General features: G+C 39.0%; 2 protein-coding genes across 3 annotated transcripts in view; both read left to right on the top strand.

The window, feature by feature from the left end:
- The first annotated feature begins 151 nt into the window (after window positions 1–151).
- Window positions 152–24,143, top strand: LOC111581543 (putative ATP-dependent RNA helicase an3). The gene is made up of 18 exons (XM_055008253.1): window positions 152–499; window positions 4,703–4,754; window positions 5,581–5,628; window positions 5,877–5,933; window positions 7,617–7,802; window positions 9,012–9,114; window positions 9,677–9,793; window positions 10,840–10,939; window positions 11,046–11,181; window positions 11,286–11,383; window positions 12,231–12,329; window positions 15,033–15,193; window positions 15,287–15,431; window positions 16,542–16,686; window positions 18,822–18,872; window positions 19,765–20,023; window positions 22,835–22,951; window positions 24,005–24,143. Exons 1-18 carry the CDS (start codon window positions 455–457, stop codon window positions 24,141–24,143), a joined length of 2,058 nt encoding a protein of 685 aa, XP_054864228.1. The 5' UTR covers window positions 152–454.
- The window catches only part of LOC111567241 (ATP-dependent RNA helicase DDX3Y-like), a 29,432-nt gene continuing 28,080 nt past the window's right edge, over window positions 22,837–24,188 (top strand). For both annotated transcript variants that reach the window (XM_055008686.1, XM_055008685.1), the window contains exons 1-2: window positions 22,837–22,951; window positions 24,005–24,104. The gene's annotated coding sequence lies outside the window, so the exon portion shown is untranslated. The remainder of the gene's footprint in view (window positions 22,952–24,004; window positions 24,105–24,188) is intronic.

Below are 24,188 nucleotides of genomic sequence, written 5' to 3'. Positions count from 1 at the left end.
ATATGTATTTGATTTAATATGTTTTAAATTCGACTCTAGAGTATTCATTTTGATTTTTATTCGCAGTGAACGCAATATTAAATTAGCTGATTTTGTTTCGAGGGAGCGTTTTATTTTGGTGTCATCCGGTGTCGTTACCGTGTTTCCGCCGCGCTAGCTTGTCTGGTCCATGACGGCTTCATCTCTGCTTCAGCTGAAGAGCAAACCGACATCAGCTGAGTTTGCATGAAGTGTCATCCTCTGGAGCTGAAGTGCAGGAATCTCCCACCACTTTGAATCCGCCACTAGCATTTTACGAAGTTTCGCGTCACCGCCAGGCAAATTGCAGCAACTGTCATCTGTCGTAACCACAGAAACGGGGAAGAGGCAGAAGGAAAAATAACATTACATCAAACCCGGCAAACAAAGAGGTCCTTTTTTCAACGGCAACATTTTTCCTCCATATTCTATAGTTATGAGTCATGTGGCCGTCGAAAATGCCCACGGTCTAGAGCAGCAGGTAAGCGGCGTCTGGTCGGTGTGTGTTGCGGCGGGTGAAAAGTGAAATAACGGGAGGGATAAACGTTAGCTTGCCGGCTAGCCTAACACCGCTAGCGAGATGCTATCGCGCTAGCTAGCCTCGGGTGCGCTCCAATTTAACACTGCGGGGCGGAGGAGCGGGCGGTGTCTCTGCTCCCAGAGCCGCGTGCGCTTTGTTTACGGGTGGCGGTGGACATTTAAGAAAGCTGTGTGAGCTGCTGTGTCGTGACCGGGGATGCTGTGGGTTAAAAACGCCGAGCTAAGTGGGGAAACGACGCCCGGGTAGTACCCGCCGGCTGCCCCGTGTGAGCACATGAAGCGCACCCATCAAGTATTATGTTCACTGCGTTTGTCTTGCAGCTCGATACGGTAATAAAATGGAGGTGTGCGGGGATGGAGACAGCGGGGCTGACACGCAAACAATGCGGCGCCGGACGGTTCAGACTCCCGGCGTTCACATAATACGCAGTAATGTTGAGTTTTCACGCTGCGTCCCGCTTTAAAAAATGCTCATTTCTTCTGCGTCACCAGCAACGTAGCCTGCCTGTGTCTGACTGGTCAGACAGTTGGATGGCAACAGAAAAGTACTGCATGTCCTCGGTGGATATTTTGGAAAGGTCCGTTTGGCAAAATGTCTACGAAAGGAGTTGGATGCGCAGCAGTTTAAACGAATTACCCACCCTGCTCTGTTCAGCCGGGATGCAAGTGTTTAAAAAAAAAAAAAAAAAAAAAAAAAAAAAAGCTGCAGTAGGAAGTTTTGAAGCAGAAGACGGCGTAGAAAGAAAGCCAGCCCCTCCTCTCCAGACCAGTTTCTCTGGAATTGGAAGATGTGAAGTAGTTTCCTAGACAGCAGTGAGACTGACGCACCAGCAGGGCTGCTGGAAGACACCTGACGTGTTTAGATGGTGTTGCAGTAAGAAGAAAGACGGATGACTGGACTGTTTGGACACATTTAATCAGGAGAGAGTGCAGAGGCAGAGAAAAGAAGCTGTGGATGGCTTTCTTTGTCATGCCGAGCTTTTTGGGGTGAATTTAAATGTTGTGAAATGAGTTTTGCAACTGGAGAAGCTGCTGAGAATCCTTGGTCGTCATCATCCTTTGTGTAGTTTACATAAAACGTCTTATTACGTCCAATTATCACACCTGAACTGGCTCTTATCCAGGTTGTTTCCTCCTGACTAGATCCTTGCTTGTATTGGATCTAAGCATCTGCAAAATTAAACTGTAAAATTGATTTCATTTGTGCAAAAAAATCGTCTTTTTTTTAGCATTTCTCTTCTGTTCCACACTTGTTTTCCTGCTTACATGTGAACAAACTCCATTTTTTTTTAAAATAAAGTTGGAAAAAAACAAACCATAGTGTTTCCTAAACCCCTTAAATCTGATTAATTGTTGATTCATCATGGGAAAACTGTGAATCATGTGAGTTTTCTTCTTGTATCAAGCAGCAAAAATAGTCAGTTCAATCCAGTTTTATTTATATAGCGCCAGTTATAGATCAGATTGTCTCAAGACGCTTTACAGAACCCAAACCTAAAAAAAAAAGATAAAAGATCTAATTAGCTTGGCAGCCGTAACAACCGATACAACAAAATCTAAAAACCAAATCTGTGACAATTTGAACAAATAACCAGAATTTTTGGTTGAGGAAGATCAATAATAATAATAATAATGATGTAGTTTGGTTTTCAAATTATGTTCTTTTAAGTCAAAGCTGCAGATCGTTTTTTTATATTCAGCTGCTTTAACTTGTGGATCTAATGTTTATTTACAAAAAGAAAATAAACATTACAAGTTATAAATGATATATATATTTGTAACATGTATTTATGTAAGACATGATCTCCTGCATGTACATTTTATCATACAACTGCCTGATGTCGTAGAATGATGTGTTTGAGTTATGATGCAGCATGTTTATTGTGTTGTCAGACCAGCTGTAGTTGTGTTTACTTAGCTTACATTTTCTGAGTCTTCTTCAGTCATAAAGAAGCAGTTCAGCTTCTTTCCAGTGCTCATGAGTGAAACTTTGGTGTAAAAAATGAGCAAAAACTTGTTTTTTTTTTTTGTCATTTTCTCTCAGAAACGGTAGCTTCAATTACAAACAGAAATGTAGACCGTTTTCCAGAATGCTTTTGTGCGTTTTAACAGAGCGTGAAACCAAACATCCAGCTGTTGACCGGTGCTTGATAAGAGAGAAGACGTGTTAAAGATTTCTCCAGTTAACGGTGACATTGCTGGACCTTCTTCCTATTAGCCAGAAAATGGAGAATCAATACGAGGAGTAACAGACAAATGGATTCATAATGACAACAAATGCAGTCTGACATGGGAAACGGCGGTGAAATGTCTTCATTTATCAGAGTTAAGGAAGAGGTGCTCAACTACTTTTAATAATGCTTGTTTTTCAACTTTTCCACAACAACTAAAACACCTCTAGCTTCACCTCCACTGACCTTATGTTCAAATTTAACTACATTTTTAAAATTACATTGCAGAATTTACAGCCACTGGATGGAGATGTCTGACAAAATTTTAGATTTTTTAAAGTTTATTTTGAACATTTCAACATAAAAAAGAAAATAACAAAAGGAGCGGGAAGAAGTCGAAACTTATCTAAACCCACCTCTTCTCCTCCCCCCTTCTCCTTCAAAATACTGCCATTTTTACACAATAATAATAATAGTAGTGAACATGAGTTATAATAAATATACACCAATATGTCCATCTACATCAGGGATGTTAAAGTCATTCTAGTTCAGGACCACATTCAGCCCAAGTGACCAGTAAAACCACAGCAGAATAACCTGTAAATAACCACAACTCCTAATGCTTCCTTTGTTTTACTGCAAAAATGTTTACATTTAATGAATTATCTTTTTACAAAACATCATGAACAACCTGAGATTTATGAAAAAAAATAACTTTGATTTCAGCAACATTCAGCTTCAGTTCATCATTTCCACATTACAACTTCCAGATCACAGTGTCGACAAAGGAACACAACATTCAGTCACCTGGAGCTGAATGATAAAATATGATCAAAATGACAAAAATGAGACAAAAAAAAAGACAAAAAACAAGGCAAAGTGTTACGAAAATGAAACAAAAAATGACAAAAACGACACAAAAATGACAAAAAATGAGACAACATGAAACAAAAAAAAATGAGACAAAAAATGACATGGAGACAAAAAATAAAAGCGAGAAACAAAACGGCAAGAAATTAGACAACGAATAAAGCAAAACAAAATGATGAAAATAAGACAAAAAACACAAGCGAGACAAAAAGGAAACACAAAATGACAAAAACATGAGACATGACAAAAGTCAGACAAAACAAGACAAAGAACAACAAAAAGTCAAAATATTACAAGAGTGAGACAAAAGCGACAAAATGACAAAAAATGAGACTAAAAAGTTACACACAGACAAAAAATGGACAAATGACAAAAACAGGACAAAAAAATGTCAAAACAAACAAAACAAAAAAAATAGACAAACAAGCGGGACAATAAAACACAAAATGACAACAAACAATGCACAAAACAAATAAAGCAAAAGAAAAATGACAAAAATAAGACTAAACAACACAAGTGAGACAAAAATGAAACAAAAACATTAGAAAAACTACAGAAGTCAGTCAAAAAACAAAACAACACAAAATATTACAAAAATGAGACACATAATGACAAAAAAAAAACAATCTAGTATTTTACTTCATGATCAACACAACTTGTCATGATCTAGAAATTATTTTTAATTTATAGTTTTACTAATTTACAATCTGCAGTTAATGTCTTCTCTGGAATTTTTACACTCTGAGGACTGGATTGGACCCTCTGGAGGACCGCTTTTGGCCCACGGGCCGCATGTTTTACACCTCTGGTCTACATTTATACAAAAGGACATGATAGCAAAACAGAGCAGAAAGAAAAGACCCAGTTAATAATACGCATCAATAAATAGAGAAAACAAACCATTAAAGAGATAAATAACTAACAACAGCAACCTGTGCACCCCCACTGTGAAAACGTCCTCTTTATATTTTGTTGTTTGGACGTTACTTGACCTCCTCAAACTGTTCCAGTGTCTTAACCCACAGACTGAAATGCATAATAAAGCTACATGTAGTTGATTGTTCTTTGCCTGACTGCTTGTTTCGTTTTTTGTTCCCTTTTAGCTCGCTGTCCTAGACTTGAGCGCTGCAGACGGACAAGGTGGAGGCACCAACAGTAAGCAGCCGACATGTTTCTGTTAGAGATTTTCTTTTTTTCTTGTAAAAATAAACAAACATTGGATGCATTGTTGTTTGTATATATAGAGACGACGCTGGAAATACGCTACCGTTCAAAAATTTGGGGTCACCAAACAGACAATTCCATGTTTTCCATGAAAACTCACACTTTAATTCATGTTCTAACATAACTGCACAAGGGTTTTCTAATCATCAATGAGCCTTTCAGCACCATTAGCTAACACAATGTAGCATTAGAACACAGGAGTGATGGTTGCTGGAAATGTTCCTCTGTACCCCTATGGAGATATTCCATTAAAAATCAGCTGTTTCCAGCTACAATAATCATTTACCACATTAACAATGTCTACACTGGATTTATCATTCATTTAATGATATATTCACTGAAAAAAAACCTGCTTTTCTTTCAAAAATAAGGACATTTCTAAGTGACCCCAAGCTTTTGAAAGGTAGTAGTATACATGTTTTAGATGTGTGTTGGGCATGTGTGGGCGCTGGAGCAGTTTGAATAATTTATAATCAAGTCTTTAAGCTTTTATTCACTACATATTGTCACTTTTCAATCATGTAATAATTGATTTTATTTTTCCACTTGTGACTGAAGTATAAAGCTGCACAGTTTATTTTAAACGCTGGTTTATTTTCTGTTTTTTCCATCAGGTGTCATTCTGATTTGAATCAGATGACACTTCAGTTTCCTAACAAGTGATTTCCTCTTGTGCCACAATGTAATGCAGTGTTATATTTATTTAGATTTTATATTATGCATACGATGTTGGATGTTGCCTCTGTCTGTGTCGCAGGGCGATATATTCCTCCACACTTACGGAACAAAGACGTTTCCAAAAATGGTGAGTGGCGTCAAGTTAAATGCTTTAAAGGTTTTTATTCTAAATCTTGCATTGTTTTATCTCAGTTTGCTAGCTTGCAGTCTTCCTCTTCTGTCTGTTTGTTAGCATGTTGCTAGGTGTTTTTTTTGCATGTTCCTGCCACCAACTATTAATCAGTGAAGTAAACTTTCCTCAACATTAAGACATCTTGTAAGTGTAGCCGTTAGTGATCATAACCGCAACTGAAAAGTCGTCTTTCCTTCCAGTAGGAAATGCCTTCGCTGCTGGACGACAGGGCGGCTACACCATCGCTCCTGCAACCAACTGTAAGTTCGACTTGGAACTTCTACTATTTTCAGGTTTAGCTGTGAGGCGGCTGCAGCAGACTTCATGTTCGGCTGTAGTTAAAACACAGTTTGGTTGGCTCAAATCTCATGTACACTAAAACCAACTGATTGGTCACAAGGGGGAATCAGAAACAGTCCATCTTGTTTTATTTATTTGCATCAAATCACCCCAGAGGTCATTTTAAAGCACTTCAATAAGGTGACATTACAATATTATTAGTGGTGGGATGCGATTGAAATTATTTATTTATTTGCTTATTTAATAGGGACAGTGCACATTAATGGACATCTCTTAGACAGCAAAGGACGTAAATATGCCGGATTACAGCTACAATGCTATTTACATCCACAGTCCCTAGGCAGGTAAAAAAAAAACCATAACAGTGAAACACAGGACAATAGTTCACATTAAAAGGACAATAGTTCACATTGAAAGGACAATAGTTCACAATAAAATATGACAACAGTTCACAATAAAAGGACAATAGTTCACAATAAAATGATAACAGTTCACATTAAATGATAGTAAGTCACATTTAAAGAACAGTTGGTCACAAAAGGACACTAGGTCACAATAAAAGCACATTACAAAAAGTACACAAAGAAGTTAAAGGTTTTAATCGCGATTAATCACATGATTTTTCTGCAATTAATCACATTGTTATGCGCAACATTAAATAATCAATTTAAAAGTCATGTATTGCGCACCTTTATTTTAAAAGTACTACTTGATGAACAAAAATACAGTAACATTGCAGTAACACAGCAGTATTCCCTTTGCACAGTAGCAGTTAAAATATTTATTGCAAATCTCAACTTCAACATTAATGTAATCAAATTAGTGTTGGGACGAGATTTTTAAAATTAATCTAATTAATTAGAGGTTTTGGAATTAACTTGTCAAGATTAATCACATTTTTGTCAAATTGTAATATTTGACATAATAAGTAAAATTTTTCAACTCAAATTTTGTTTGACGACTGAATGGATGAATAGACAAATAAGTGAACTAAAACAACAAAAATTTTTCATTTCTATTTATCTGCATTTTTCATCTGTCTGCTACATTCACAGATTACTGCAAACTCAAAGTCCAATTATAGAGATTATATTCAACATTTTAAGGCTTTTTGTAAACTCAAGCACTTTAAATGTGCTGGAAAGTGGTCTATTATGGGATGGCTACACCATTAGCCGGTACCAGGACTGTCGTAGCTAACGTTAGCTCTGATGCTAACAGCAACATGTTTTACATTGAGGTGATCAGAAAACAATCAGGCTTTTATCCAAGCTGCCATTGGAAAGATTTTTAAAAGAAACCTTTCCTCCCTACAAGCTCAGTGAGGTCTTGTCTGCTTTCACTGTTCACCAAACAGTGCAAAAGTCCCTACATAAACCTGGCAGTTAAATATTTGTTAACTGTGGGTGAAATAAGAAGATGAAACACTTTGCAATAAAAGATAAAAGCAACACATGAAGATTTAATTATTGTGTTAATTCAGTGTTCCTGCTGCCATCCACAGCTGTGAATACGTAATATATCATAGCATGTGAAAAGGACTGAACCTTATCTGTGATCTTGGTCGTTCTGTTGTGGGTGGGAGACAACTGAAATTAAATCATCAGCTCTGTTTTTGCCGTTATTAACCTCATCCTGTGCAGACGGTTGGGACGGGGGACGCAACAACTTCGTCAACGGCTACCACGACAATCGCATGACCGGCAACACCTTCAACCGCGGGCCGCCTCGCATGGAGCGCGGCCGGGGCGGCGTCGGAGGAGGCGGTTACCGGGGCAACAGGGGGGGCTCCTTCAACCCCATCAACCCAGCGCAGCCAATGAGCTTTGGTGGGTACGGGAACGAAAGTTGGGGTTACTTTTTTCATTTTTGTTTGCATGTAAATCGGCTGTGTGAGGATATCTTGAGACCAAGCCATAGCCAAAAACATTTGAAACTGTTTGCTGAAGCAGTTTTATCAATATACTGATCAGAAATAATTTTATGACTACCTACCTAATATTGTGTTGGTCCCCTTTATGTGGCCAAAACTCCTCTGACACCACAGGACATCCCCAAGGTCCTGAGTCCATGCCCCATTGGACCAGGATGATGCCACTGTCCTGGGGCACCATCCGGGTGCCACAAGATCTCTGGAGATGTCCTGTCTTGAGTTTCATTACACTGCTAAAAATAATCATCTGTTCACTGGCCCATCAGAACCCAGAGATCAGCCAGGACATCAAGACATCCCCAGAGGTCCTGAGTCCATGCCCCACTGTGGGTCCTGTGGGTTGCAGGGTGGGGCCTACCTAGATCAGGCTTATCCTGGGCCATCCCACAGATGCTCAGTAAGATTTGGACTTGGAGATTGTGGAACCCGGGTAAACACCTTAGCTCTGTCGTGTTCCCCGGGCCACTCCTGAGCAGTGTTTGTGATGTGTCGAGGTGTATTGTCCTACTGAGGGTGGCAACTGGCATCAAGGACTGCTGTTGCCATGGGGATGGATGGTTGGGGTTGCTTGACCTGCAGTGTTTAGGTGGGTGGTACATGTCAAACGTCCACATCAGGACTCAAGATTTCCCAGCCCAGCGTCCCATTATGACAAGATAATCAATGTTATTCCCGTCACCTGTCAGTGGTCATAATGTTGTGGCTGATTGGTGTATCATGACGGGTACAGCTGTCTAACAGAAACTGCCTCAGATTATTCCCTCAAAAGTTTGGAAAAGAAGGTGTGGGGAAGAACTGAAAGGACAGGACGGCCTCCACGGGCGGTGAGCTGACCTGAAACACTCGGGATCCCACTTTTCAAAGTCAAAATGAAAGTTTTTGCTGCAAGAAGGTCTACTGCTTTTTTTTTCCTTTTTAACATCAGCCTTGGTTCTCTGCCAGAGTGACCCAAAACATAAATTAAAACTGTTTCAGAGCCAACGTCTCTGATATCTCAGTTCACAGACCCGCTGTCGTTGTCTCCGTACGATACTGTTGCGTTATGTTCTGTTAATGCTGTAAACATGAAGCCGTTCTAACAGTTGTGCGTTGATTCTCCCGTTAGACGCAGGTGGCTGGAACACCGCCAAGGACGCCTATAGCAGCTTCGGCAATAACCGAGGGAAGTCGGCGTTCTTCAACGACAGAGGAAACGCTAACAGAGGGAGGTGAGCAGACACAGAACGACTGAACGACTTCTTTCACAGGACTTCTTTGTGTTTCTGTATCATTCTTCTGTCTCTGCACTTTAATGACTTCTGAATAAGACCACAGACATGAGATCTGTAACACTGCTGCTCCTTCAGTTTGTCAAAATGAAGGCTTTGTACTTTTATGTAAGTGTTGATTAAAAGTTTGTTTCAGCGTCCCCACAAGTACACATCAAGTGACATGTTGCCTATTAATGCAGTAATAAACAAAAAGACTACATCCAAACTAACAGCAGCTTAGCAAACTGTTCAGATCAGGGGTATCAAACAAGCGGCCCGCGGGCCAAAACCAGCCCTCCAGAGGGTCCAATTCGGCCTGACTTTGTAAAGTGTAAAAATTCCAGAGAATACATTAACTGGAGATTGTAAATTTTTAAAACTGTAAATTTAAAATAATTTCTGGACTATGACAAGTTGTTTTGATAATAAAGTAAAATACTAGATTGTTCATTGTTCTTTTGTCGTTTTGTGGCTAGTTTTTTTATTTGTTTTATTTTTGTTTTCTGTGCGGTGCTTTCAGGTTCGAGCATGGTGGATTTGGTGGCGGAGGAGGAGGAGGAAACAGCCGCTGGGTGGAAGAGTCCCGAGATGACGGAGACTGGTCCAAACCGACGCCACGCAACGAACGCCTTGAACAGTGAGTCTGGCCAGAAAAGATGTAATATGAACAAGGAAAGTAGTATAGTATTTTTTAGGGAGATATCAGGCCAACAGGAGATGGTTCGATCTGGCACCTTGTAACTGATATTGCTCGAGTTTCATTGGGTCTTGTGTCCATATCAGAGGGAATCAGAGAACAATAGTATATTGATCGTCTGAGCTAGACAGCACTTCATCTTTGAAAACATGTAAATTATAATACAGTAACTAAACCTCTATGCAGACGACTCTTCTTGTTGCCTAAAAAAGGTTTTAAAGCAAAACATCGATTAGTTGATTGGAACATAGTGATCATAATCATTATGAGTCAAATTCAGACACTACTGTTCAAAAGTTTGGGGTCATCCAGACAATTTCATGTTTTCCATGAAAATTCACACTTTTATCCAATAACTGCACAAGGGTTTTCTAATCATCAATGAGCCTTTCAACACCATTAGCTAACACAATGTAGCATTAGAACACAGGAGTGATGGTTGCTGGAAATGTTCCTCTGTACCCCTATGGAGATATTCCATTAAACATTTCCAGCTTGAATAGTCATTTACCACATTAACAATGTCTAGGCTGGATTTATCATTCATTTAATGTTATCTTCATTGAAAAAAATTGCTTTTCTTCCAAAAATGAGGACATTTCTAAGTGACCCCAAACTTCTGAACGGTAGTGTATATGAATCAGAGTTGCTCTGTATTAGTTAAAATTTCTCTTAATGAGGTAAAGTTGCTCTACATTAGTTTAAGTTTCTCAAAAATAAGTTAAATCAGCCGTTTCCAGCTAGAATAGTCATTTACCACATTAACAATGTCTAAACAGGATTTATCATTGATTTAATGTTATCTTCATTGAAAAACACTGCTTTTCTTTCCAATATAAGCACATTTCTAAGTGGCCCTACTTTTGAACGGTAGTGTACGAGACCGCACTAATTAGGCCAAAGAAATGACAGTTGTTGCTGTAAGTCATCAAACTGTGTGTGTTTTCTGAACGTTACCCTGACGTGCGCTGTTCACCTCTCTGCAGTGAGTTGTTCTCCGGCAGTAACACTGGCATTAACTTTGAGAAATACGACGACATTCCTGTTGAGGCTACAGGACAGAACTGTCCTCACCACATCGAGAGTGTAAGCTGCTCCTGTTCACTGGGGATCCAGCAGTACTAGATCATACATCAGGTGTTTTTCACTGCTATTTTTTGTTTTGTAAATGTTTCTGCTTGTGATCTAACAGTTCCAGGACGTGGACATGGGTGAGATCGTCATGGGGAACATCGCTTTGAGCCGCTACACCAGACCAACTCCTGTCCAGAAATATGCCATTCCTATCGTCAAGTCCAAGAGAGACCTCATGGCCTGTGCACAGACAGGTAGCTCACAAACAGAGCTAACAAAACAGCAAAATACTGGTGTGAGGTTGTTGAGGTGCTGCTGTAAAATGTAAGACTGGACAAGGTTTACTTTGTGTCTGTAGGTTCTGGGAAGACGGCGGCATTCCTGCTGCCAATCCTCAGCCAGATCTACGCTGATGGACCAGGAGAAGCTCTGAACGCAGCTAAAGCCTCTGGGCAGGTAGGGAAAGAAAAACCAAATCACTCGTAATCAGCAAATGGTGAGGATTATTGTACTCAGGACCACAAACATACAAGACTGTGTGTCGTTTCCACAGAGTAAGAATGGATTCCTGACAGATGGTGTTTAAGTAAACTTCTGTGTCGGTTCCAGTTATCTCTTGGAGAACAAGATTTCAGAGATCTGTCTAAAGATTACACCATTGACAAAGAGCTTCTAGTGGTCCTAAATCAACATAATAAGTTTAATTATTTTAATGTAAGTCTAATAAAGGCCAATTCAAGGTTTAAATGCCCTCCTTCTGTAATCAATTAATGTCAAAGTTTGTGTTTTTGAAAATCTATAACTAATAAACAAATGCTGCATTTCTGACAGTGTCATATGGGGGAATGAGCAGCCTTGGAGGAGGACTGCACACTCTGAGTGCTTTTCTAGTTTTCATCTGCAGCCATGTTATTTCCATACAGCTAATGTTTCCACAGTACTTTTGAGTTTTTTTGTTCAGTTCTGAATAAAAGAACTCAAAACTTCTGCATTAACAAGAAGACATAATGAACGTTTCCTTCATGTTCCTCACTGGTTTTGTTTTGCACATGTGGAGGTTGAATGTCAACAAACTTCTGTGTCTCTCATATAAAGTAAAAAAACAAAACAAAACAAAGCCCCTAAATCGGAGTCAGACAGACCTGTCCTGTAGATTAGACGTGGAAGATGTGACTTTTCTTTTTGTGTGTCGCTTTTGACCTGTCGTCTGAAATACATGAACCTGAAGCTTACATTTGAGTTAATTTCTGACTGCACTCCAAACACGAGCTGTTGATGGACTGGTGCTGTCGTTGTGTTGCAGGAGAACGGAAAGTTCGGCCGTCGCAAGCAGTACCCCATCTCTCTGGTCCTGGCTCCGACCAGAGAACTGGCCCTGCAGATCTATGACGAAGCCAGGAAGGTATTCACTAACACACACTGACATGGAATAGTGTTCATAGTCTGCATGAAAATACCAATAAGATAAGAAAAGTTCTACAGCTGGTTATGACAATACAGAAGCAAAAATAGGAACAAAGTTCTTACGTAGCAGAAGTTCTTAAACCTCATTAAAACTACATACAGCTGGATAATAAATAGCCTCCCATGCTCACAGTTTAGTTAGTTTTTATTTCATTCATTCACAAAACAAAAAAACATTTCAGTACAATACAAAAGCAAAAATTTCCAAACTTCTGAATGAAAGAAGAATAAGCTGATGTAATCTGTCCCTTTTTAACAAACCATCGGTTTACAACGAGCTTTAAACACAAACTAAATGACTCTCAGTGATTCTCACTCAGATCACAGTTTTCTCTCAACAAACACTATGAAACTCTTACTTCTTTTCTTTGTATTTTGATGACATGCTGGTTTTAATTCCATTTTTCAATCTTGCGTGTGATTTTATTTATTTATTTTTTTTTTGCGATTTGATTCATCGTCTAGTTCTGGGGTGTCAAACACGTGGCCCGCTGGCCAAAACTGGTCCTCCAGAGGGTCCAATCTGGCCTGACTTTGTAAAGTGTAAAAGTTCCAGAGAAGACTTTAACTCCAAATTGTCAATTTGTAAAACTATAAATTTTAAATAATTTCTAGACCATGACAAGTTGTTTTGATCATAAAGTAAAATACTAGCTTGCTCATTGTTCTTTTGTCATTTTGTGTCTCATTTTTGTAATATTTTGTCTAGTTTTTGTTGTTTTATGTCTTTTTTTTTCTGACTTGTGTCGTTTGTCTCATATTTTTGTTTTTTTGTGTTTCCTTTTTGTCTCGCTTGTGTTTGTCGATTTTTTCGTCATTTTATTTCTTTTATTGTCATTTTTCTCTCGTGTTATTTGTGCAACTTTTTGTCTTCTTTTTGTCCATTTTATTTGCTGTTTTGTAACTTCTCTGTCTAATTTTTCTCCTCTTTTTTGTTTTATTTCGTGTTGTTTGACTCATTTTTGTAATATTTTGTCTTGTTTTTGTTGTTTTTTGTTTTTTGTCTGACTTTTGTTGTTTTAATCATAAAGTAAAATACTGTATTATTTAGTTCCAGATACCTGTGAGTGAATGTTTTGTGCCATTTTGTAGAGACTCTGTGATCTGGAAGTTGTAATGTATAAATGATAAACTGAGGAATAATGTGAATTTCTTTTTCTTAAGAAATTTCAGGTTGTTCACAATGTTTTGTAAAAAGATAATTCCTTAAATGTGAACATTTTCAGAATGTACTTTTTTGCACTAAAACAAAGGGAACATTTGGAGTTGACATTATTTATAGATCTTTCTGCTGTGATTTCACTGGTTCGGTCCACTGGAAGTCAAACTGGGCTGAATGTGGTCCTGAACTAGAATGAGTTTAACACCCCTGATCTAGATTGTTCCATAAATTAACCCCTTTCACAGAAATGCAATGTTACATTAATTTGGTCCTAAATCTTGGAAAATCTGTTCTGGACATTGATTAGTAGAGTTTCTTTATAAGCTTCATATATAATTTTCAGAATACTATAATCTACTAAGTTATGTCTAAGATAATATTTCATATTCAGCACACAGACTACCTGAAGCAGTAGAAAGAAAAATAACAAAGGCCTCAGTTTAATAAACCAAGAAAATGAAGACCTAAAATGTCTCAAAAATTAGGTGACATCCACACAAAATGACCTAAGTTTATCTAAAATTAGTCCAAAATTACTAAAACTTTACCAAAATGCATTAAAAATTGTCCAGAATAAACTAAAATTAATCCAAAATGTGCAAATAGATGAAACAAAAATGCAAAAATAACACATCCTTGTGTGCACTGTTCTGCTTCTAGCTGCACACATCAGTGCAAATACACAAAACTAGACTCAAAATGTGTCTAAAATGACATAAATCTGATGAACAATTAGCCAGAAATAGTCCAAAATTATTAGAACCTCTCTGAAATTCCTAAAATTTGTCTAAATTGTGTCCAAAATTAGGTTAAATCCGTCCAAAATACTTTTAAGTTTATCCAAAATGGATCCAAAATGACAGAAGAAAGTCTAAAATGACTCACGTGTCCAAAATAAACTCAGATTGTGTCTTTAATGACTACAGCCTTCTCAAAATGACTCAAAATTAGTCTAAAATGACATAAAAATATTTTTCTAAAAGTCCCAAATGACTAAAACTTATCTGAAAATTCCTAAAATATGTCAAAAATTAGGTAAAATCTGTCCAGAATGATCACATTTTATCCAAAATTTGTCCAATATGACTAAAACTTGTCCAAAATGCAAAAAAAAAAATTGTCCAGAATGACCCAAAATGAGTCCAAAATGTGAAAATAGAAGAAAGAAAGCACAGAAATAACACATCCTTGTGTGCACTGTTCTGCTTCTAGCTGCACACATCATTACAAATACACAAAACTAGACTTTTGTCTAGACATACAGGACAAATATTAATTACTAACTGAACCAGTGTTAAGGATTTCATTTAAACGGCTTTTTTAAGTCGCCATGTTTCCTTCTAAAAGAGGTCCCAGTGGCTTGTGGTTGATCCCAGCGGACAAAGGGTCACGAGAAAAAGACTAAAATCATCTGAAATGCACAAATCCATATAAAGAACCTAAAACCCAGCCTCTGGACGCTTGCTGTGTTCCTTGTAGTTTTCCTACCGCTCCAGAGTGCGTCCCTGCGTAGTTTACGGAGGAGCAGACATCGGCCAGCAGATCAGAGACCTGGAGAGAGGCTGCCATCTGCTGGTGGCCACACCTGGAAGACTGGTGGACATGATGGAGAGAGGCAAGATAGGACTGGACTACTGCAAGTAAGACGGCCGGCAGGAGGGAGGGGACACAGTGATAGAGTTATATGCCTTTTGTTTCTGTCACGACTTCCTCTCTTCCTCTGTTGGCTTCAGCTACCTGGTCCTGGATGAGGCGGATCGAATGCTGGACATGGGCTTTGAGCCGCAGATACGACGCATCGTTGAGCAGGACACCATGCCGCATAAAGGCATCCGACAGACCATGATGTTCAGCGCCACCTTTCCTAAAGAGATCCAGGTATCAGTTCTGACATTCCTTTCTGGACCTTTTTATATATAGAGCATCTCCAGAACTGCAGATCTTGTGGGGTGTTCCTGGTCAAAAAAAAAAAATGTGCAAATCATGCTGGTATTCCTCCTTGTTTACACTGTTCTTCTCCCAGCTGTGCACATCGCTGCTAGTAAACAAAACTGTCCAAAATTCATAAAAACATTGTCCAGAATGACCCCAAATTATTCCAAAACATGCAAATAGAAGAGCAAATTTGCAAAATAACACGTCCTTGTGTGCACTGTTCTGCTTCTAGTTGCACACATCATTGCAAATGCACAAAACTAGACTCAAAAATGAGTCTACAATGACATAAATCTGGTCAACAATTACCCAAAAATAGCCAAAAATGACTTAAGTTTATCCCAAAAGACAGAAAAAAGTCTAAAATGATTCAAATTGTGTCCGTAATGACTGTTCTCGAAGTGACTCAAAATTTGTCTAAAATGACAGAAATCTTGTCAACAATTGCCCAAAAATAGTCCAAAATTCCTCAGAATTTGTCTAAATTGTGTCTGAAATGAGGTGAAATCCATCCAAAATGACTTGTTTATCCAAAATTGATCCATAATGACTGAAAAAAAAGTTTAAAATGACTCAACTGTGTCCAAAATAAAGTCAAATTGTGTCCTTAATGACTACAACGTTCTCAAAATTACTCAAAATTAGTCTAAAATGACATAAATCTTGTCAAAAATATTTTTTTCTGAAGGTCCCAAATGACTCAAACTTCTCCAAAATTCCTAAAATGTGTCAAAAATTCTGTGAAATCCATCCAAAATGACTAAATGCAAAAACAATTGTCCAAAATGACTCAAAATTCATACAAGCTCTGGCATTAAAACCACGCAAACATTAATAATCCTGGAGTCATCTTGGACTCAGCAATCCATTTGGATAAAAAATATAACAAAGATGACTCTTTGTCACTTCAGAAACCTCAGCAGACTGCAACAAATCCTCTGAGACACTAATACATGCTTTTATCACATGCTGGTCTCCCATAAATAAAGTCTGATTGATTGTCTTCATGCGAAACAAATCTGCTCATCACCACGTTGTTCGCTGCTCCTGCAGATCCTAGCGAGGGATTTCCTGGAGGAGTACATCTTCCTGGCCGTGGGCAGAGTGGGTTCCACCTCGGAGAACATCACTCAGAAAGTGGTGTGGGTGGAGGAGAGCGATAAGAGGTCTTTCCTGCTGGACCTGCTCAGCGCTACGGGTGAGACAATCTCTCAGCAACTTTCACAACACTGAGAGACACAAAACAACGCTGTCTGCAAGCTGAATCATCTACATCTGTCGAGCTACTGCTAACACACATAGACGCACAGAATACACTTCATGAGACATTTTCATGTTGTCATTCTCACACCTCAGCCAACACGTTTCCACCCGGTGTAACGTCCATGAATGTCCTCTGTCTTTCAGCTGTTTGAAAACACTTGGAAATAGTTCTTCATATTGTTAGATGTTCATACTTTTCAAATAGTTTCTGTTCATGTGTCAGATTTGTGGTTGGAAAAATAAGTAAGTTACTTTATGTAGTCTGTAAAAATACTTGTTTGAGCCGAGGCATTGCCCCTCTGTTAACCCTCTGAACCTCCAAACCTGCCGGAAGCTTTCAAAGACACGCTGTCTTCAAAAAAATCTGTTAAAATTACACCATTCAACCATCAGCAGAAACTGTAAAAATGTACGGATTTACTTTGATCATGCATAACATGCCATTTTGTCAGAAAAACTGACGAAATCTACGCTTAAAATCACAATATTTTATCAGAATACTTTTATTTTACATATCTCATTTAAAATGATGTCAAATATGAACCAAACTCAGATTCTGACAAATGTTCTGTGCAACCGAGAAACCATTTGTGGGTCAGCTGTGACCCGGCGGTCTCCAACCTTTTGTGCACCACAGACCGGATTCAAGCAAGACAATTTTCTATGGACTGGTCATCGCACAAATATCAAACGAGAAAAGCACTCAGAGCAGCACTCTACCAAGGCTGCTCAGTCATTGTATCATTTCCAACAGATACAATCTTCAATAAAAAAAGCACGAGTGTGTTCTGCATGTGTACGTTATGTACGGATACCGAAGCACATCACCTAAATATGTAGCAGGCAGCAGGAATTGATGGGACTCAGAAACACTCCCACCATTTAATCAGTTGTTCCTTGGATCATTTCTGACAGATAAGTCCTGATAAGTCCTCAGTGGTGGATTTGTAGTAGGATCACACTCATGTGATCATCAGCAGGCAGCTGATGTAGTGATCACTTGTTGTCATGGTTACAGTGATGCCGTGCAGCTATCTGGCAATGATACAGAAATCTTTAATAAATCCGTGGATCCAGACTATAAGCTGCATCACTGCCAAAATCTAATCACTTGGTCCTTTTGTCATTTGTGACCTTCTCTGAAAATTTCATCAAAATTTGTTTGTCTGTTTTTGAGTAATGTTGCGAACAGACAAACAGACGGACAAACAAACGTATCCTGATCGTCACATAACTCCACCACGTTCCTTGGCGAAGTAATAATGATGTTTTGTTTTTTTAAAGAGTCCTAAACAAATAAAATTCCTTGTTATTGCTATTTTCTTCTGTCAGCATCAAGTCTCTCCCTCTTTTAAAAGAAGCTCTCCAGAGACGTTTGTTTTTAATTAATTTTGGCAGACTGACGACTTCATTTAACATCAAGTGCGGGAAACAAGCGCAGACGGAAGACGATCTAGTCATTTTTCCAGAATAAAACACCCTGCAGACTCTGCAAGAAATCAAATCTAAAATAAAGCGTTTTTCTTCTCTCTGTGCAGCCTGGTGGTTGGGGACCGCTGATGTGACAAACAGTAGCATGACAACAATTCAGAGTTTTCAGGTTGAACTGCAGGCAGTGTTTCCACAGAGAGAGAATCAAAGCTCCTGGATGAATCCCATAAATGCAGCAGGGCTCACTAATGGTGAACAGAGGAGCAAGTTGTTGGAGATCCATTCAGCATGGTGAAACATCTTTCTACAGCTGATCTGCAAAATAGTGTTACAACACAAAGGATGTAAAAATGTAAATAGTGAAATATCCATCATATGTATATAGTATGTAATGCTGTGATTTATAGTATTTTAGTAGCGTCATCCTGACATTTCTGAGCTCTCTCTTTCTTCATGGTTGTTCTGTTTCTATACAGGACTTTAGATCGCTGTGAATAGAGAGACGGGAGCAAAGAAACGGCTACAAACTGCTTGGGGTTCAGAGGGTTAACTTAGGAATATTAGATTTAGAAACTTGGTGTTCAACTGGTGACTGAGTGCAGTTTACATGTCGGTGGTTTGGTGTGGTTTTATCCCAAGTCATCCCCAGCGAGGTACAGGACAGTACTGGAGACAACATAGAGAAACCCGGTAAGATCCTCAACCAAGAACCTTTTATCTGTCATTTCATGTTTCCAGTAGTTGTGCTTGACTTTACATTTCCTCCCTGTGGATGGAGAACCTCTTGGTCATTCAGTTGATTTAGGTTCTGTGTATCATTTCACCAGTTAGGTCTGCTCAGCTTAAGTTGCCTGTTGTTTCTGTTTTTCGTTTGTTTTGTTTTTTTATAGCTCATGAGTTTATTGGTTCATCTTGATGTCCAGTTCTGTTGCTGTGGTGTCGTCATATCAGACATGTAACCCTGATGGAGAGAGTCTGGTCACTGATGCTGCTGTGTCTCAGCGTCTATCAAATGATTAGTGACGCTGCTGAATCAGAAAACATTGACCAAAGTCTTTCCATCAGTGGCTCTAGTAGTGCCTGCACAAAAACAAAGTGTTGCTGATGCTGTTAGTTTTTTTTTATCAGCTGATTACTGGTTGTTTTTATCCACACTGCACCTCCTGTTGCCTGCTGCTCCGTTACCTTCATAGAAAACATCTATTGTACTGTGACGTGGTTTGTTTAAAGCAAGCAAACCTGCATGTGTCACATCATGGACTGTACCACCTGTAAATGGAGCCATGCAGTCTGCAGATAGGGCTGTGATGATGTAAGTTTGGATCTGATTCACTCCAAAGAATGCTGCCCATGGTGCCACAGTCCATTAGATACAGTCAGCTCTATGACTTACGGTGACCATCTGGTATGATTGTTCGTTTATCTCAGAGTAGCTTGACTGTACTTGACTTTCAGCTCCTTAGTTCAGAATTTCTACCATCGTTGCTCAGGGGTTCCTACCAGTTTGTAATATTCAGTCTCAGCACAATGCAGCAGTTTTTTCTAGTATTAATTTCAGACGTCTTCTGTCTCGGTTGACCAGGCAAGGACTCGTTGACTCTGGTTTTTGTGGAGACCAAAAAAGGCGCCGACGCCTTGGAGGACTTCCTGTACCGGGAGGGCTACGCCTGCACCAGTATCCATGGCGACCGTTCCCAGAGAGACCGAGAGGAGGCCCTGAACCAGTTCAGATCAGGAAAATGCCCCATTCTGGTGGCGACGGCGGTCAGTACACATAAAATCCTGGTAGATGCACCGAAAACATTGTTTCATGAGAGCGGGAAAACGACACACATGTACCAGTAACTCTGAAAATCATTTAGGAAGAATTGAATTTTCTGGTAAGAGTTGACCGATTATCAGCTTTACAGTTTATTGAGGCTGATATTCCACTTGTTTTCCAATTATCAGTATTGTATTTTTTAAAATGATTCCCAATGAGATACATTGAACATGCTATTTTGGTTTGGACACATCTTGCGTGACAGATTAGCGGAACAGCTGCATTGAGCAGAGCTGTTTTCTAAAAACACCACAGTCTTACACAAGTATGGTCAGTTGCCCTGTTAGACTGAAAATACTCGAGTAATTCATTTGTTGACGTCAGTGCGACTGGAGCTTCTTCTGCCAACGGTGCTAGGCTAAGGCTATCACTGAGAGATTTGCCCTCCGGCCTGTGCCTAGCGCTAACTGATGTACTTATAATATCTTTCTAAATTGAGATTAACTTTAATAATCCTTTCTAATTGACAGACACGTCTCTCCAGCAGAGACACAACTTCCAAAAACTAAACGAGAAGCACAAACATCTCCACAAATCAGGAAAGTAGCTGCTTTTACAGTGGCTAATAGCTAAGCTAAGAGCTAAAGAGCTTGGCTATGCTTGTGGCTAAATTAGGAGGCAGCCACAGATTATCCCAAACCAAAAAGAACTGCTTTAAGATGGGCAATTAAAGTGACAAAACTGCAAATTATTAAGAAAACAGAGACAAACTCTTATGAGTCAGTAAACAGAAAAGATCATCTTAGCATCACATGATCTATTGTTATTGTACATGTTCAGTTACAGTAGTCATTATTAGTGAAGTAGGTGTGTTATTAATGATCCCAAGCTGTTAATATATGGGTCCTTCCAGAATTGGAGGACATTTGGGCTTCAAAACTTTTGAAAAATAAACCTTCTCTTTTACAGTTTTCTGCTCCATATTCATCAATAATAGGTAATAATCTATCAAAGGCTTGATTGGCTCAGCTTCCACATCAATGGTAGCATTTTTATTCCATGTTTTCTGTGTTGTTTGCTAACCCTACTCTAGTCCATGCTAATGTGATCTTTTTCTCAGCAGTAGAAGCTAGATATTTAGCTGCTGTTACTGCTGACCAAGAGGACAAACTGACTGATGGAAAACAGTCCAAAGAATTAGTCTGATCCTGATCCGTTCAATCAAGACTGACAATGTTATGAAAATAGGAAGAATAGAAGAGAGGACATAGCTTTGCTCTACCCACTCTTTAGGAAAACTGTTTGAGGATGTAAACAACAAAAAGAAGACAGAAAATGACAGAAATTAGACACAAAATGGCAGAAATGAGACAGAAAACAACAACATCATCAACAGGTTCTGCTAACATGTTGTGGGACACACGTTGTAGTTGTTTTTTTGTCTTTTTTTGTCTGACTTTTGTCGTTTGTCTCATGTTTTTGTCGTTTTGTCTTTACTTTTCGTCTCGCTTGTGTTTTTTGTCTTATTTTTGTCATTTTGTGTTTCGCTTGACTCGTTTTGTGTCTCGTTTTGTGTGGTTTTTTTTGTCTTGCTTGTGTTGTTTGTCTATCTTTTTGGTCATTTTGTTTCTCGCATTTGTCATTTTTTTTGTCTCCTTACTATCATTTGATGAACAAAAATACAGTAACATTTGATTGGTGATCCAGAAGGGCCGATAACCGATGTTTGGTCCCGATGTACATTAAATGTGATGTTTTAGCAGCATGTGATAACAGAGAAACTGTTATTCATAACTAGACGTCTTCATTAATAAGGATGACTATAACTGAATACAGGGGCGTCTCGACTTACATCGGAATTCCGTTCTATGGCGCAATGTAACATGATTTTTGCTCTAAGTTGGAACTTGCATATGTACCTATGTCCCTCACTTACGCTAACACAGCGTCAAAATCTTAATCTTGGACTTTTCTTCTAAGCGCTGCTATCAGAAGAGTCTGACTTATGCTTAGGAGCCATAATGTAGGGCAAAAAGTTTCCGAAAAAAAAGCAAATGTAGCACAATCCAACCGGCGAATGTAAACAAAGCCGTCTTCCTTTTATAGCACCGCATGACGACATTTTTGTCCACTTTGCTTGCCAACTAGTTCTCGTGTGAAATTAGTTTTAATGTCGCAAACGGCGTCCGTCGGAATGATGGAACAAGACTTTTTTAATAAATTTATGGGAGATGGCGACATAACTGCGGAACGTTGTAGGTTGAGGACGCCGTAAACTGAGCACCTGCTGTATGTAAAAGAGAAAGAGGGGTGATTGAATTATCCCCTGCTGTTGTTCTCTGTTTTCTTAATATTTCACTGTTCTGTCACTTTTATTACCCACTAGGGACCAGATCTTAAAGCTTTATTAATTATTTTTTCCAGACTCGGTTTCAGGTGGCTGCCTTTTAGCTTAGCCGCTAGCTGTTAGCGTAGCCGCAGCCACTGTGAGTGAAACTAACTTCCTGGTTTGTGTTTCTTGTTCAGTTTTAGCTGCTTGAGAGACATTTGTGAGACCACAGAGAGGAGCTGCATCAGGCCTGAAGTAGAGCATTTAATTTATCAATAATCAGTCAATAAAAATACAGGTGACCAAAAAAATGTGCAATTGTTAGCCATGATAACCGGTCAATCCCTAGTTGAAATGTGAAATAGTCTTTCCTGAATTCCTTCACAAAACCAGACATACTGTCACTCGTTCATCTGCTAATGCGACTGGCTGCAGTTGAAACTCGCTGAAAGTGGACAACGTCTGACTGTGGAAGATTCTTGTTACGATTTTTGTGTAAAAATGAGCAGGGAAGTGGTGCACTTCTGAAAGGGGGCTGTGTTTTCTGTGCGGTGCTTTCAGGTTCGAGCATGGTGGATTTGGTGGCGGAGGAGGAGGAGGAAACAGCCGCTGGGTGGAAGAGTCCCGAGATGACGGAGACTGGTCCAAACCGACGCCACGCAACGAACGCCTTGAACAGTGAGTCTGGCCAGAAAAGATGTAATATGAACGAGGAAAGTAGTATAGTATTTTTTAGGGAGATATCAGGCCAACAGGAGATGGTTCGATCTGGCACCTTGTAACTGATATTGCTCGAGTTTCATTGGGTCTTGTGTCCATATCAGAGGGAATCAGAGAACAATAGTATATTGATCGTCTGAGCTAGACAGCACTTCATCTTTGAAAACATGTAAATTATAATACAGTAACTAAACCTCTATGCAGACGACTCTTCTTGTTGCCTAAAAAAGGTTTTAAAGTAAAACATCGATTAGTTGATTGGAACATAGTGATCATAATCATTGTGAGTCAAATTCAGACACTACTGTTCAAAAGTTTGGGGTCATCCAGACAATTTCATGTTTTCCATGAAAATTCACACTTTTATCCAATAACTGCACAAGGGTTTTCTAATCATCAATGAGCCTTTCAACACCATTAGCTAACACAATGTAGCATTAGAACACAGGAGTGATGGTTGCTGGAAATGTTCCTCTGTACCTCTATGGAGATATTCCATTAAAAATCAGCTGTTTCCAGCTACAATAGTCATTTACCCCATTAGCAATGTGGAGACTGGATTTATCATTCATTTAATGTTATCGTCGTTGAAAAAAACTGCTTTTCTTCCAAAAATAAGGACATTTCTAAGTGACCCCAAATTTCTGAACGGTAGTGTATATGAATCAGAGTTGCTCTGTATTAGTTAAAATTTCTCTTAATGAGGTAAAGTTGCTCTACATTAGTTTAAGTTTCTCAAAAATAAGTTAAATCAGCCGTTTCCAGCTAGAATAGTCATTTACCACATTAACGATGTCTAAACAGGATTTATCATTGATTTAATGTTATCTTCATTGAAAAACACTGCTTTTCTTTCCAATATAAGCACATTTCTAAGTGGCCCTACTTTTGAACGGTAGTGTACGAGACCGCACTAATTAGGCCAAAGAAATGACAGTTGTTGCTGTAAGTCATCAAACTGTGTGTGTTTTCTGAACGTTACCCTGACGTGCGCTGTTCACCTCTCTGCAGTGAGTTGTTCTCCGGCAGTAACACTGGCATTAACTTTGAGAAATACGACGACATTCCTGTTGAGGCTACAGGACAGAACTGTCCTCACCACATCGAGAGTGTAAGCTGCTCCTGTTCGCTGGGGATCCAGCAGTACTAGATCATACATCAGGTGTTTTTCACTGCTCTTTTTTGTTTTGTAAAT

The sequence above is a fragment of the Amphiprion ocellaris genome, chromosome 24 (genome assembly GCF_022539595.1).
Source record: "Amphiprion ocellaris isolate individual 3 ecotype Okinawa chromosome 24, ASM2253959v1, whole genome shotgun sequence".
In the NCBI taxonomy this organism is placed as follows: Eukaryota; Metazoa; Chordata; class Actinopteri; family Pomacentridae; genus Amphiprion; species Amphiprion ocellaris.
This window is presented reverse-complemented; position numbering and strand designations above follow the sequence as displayed.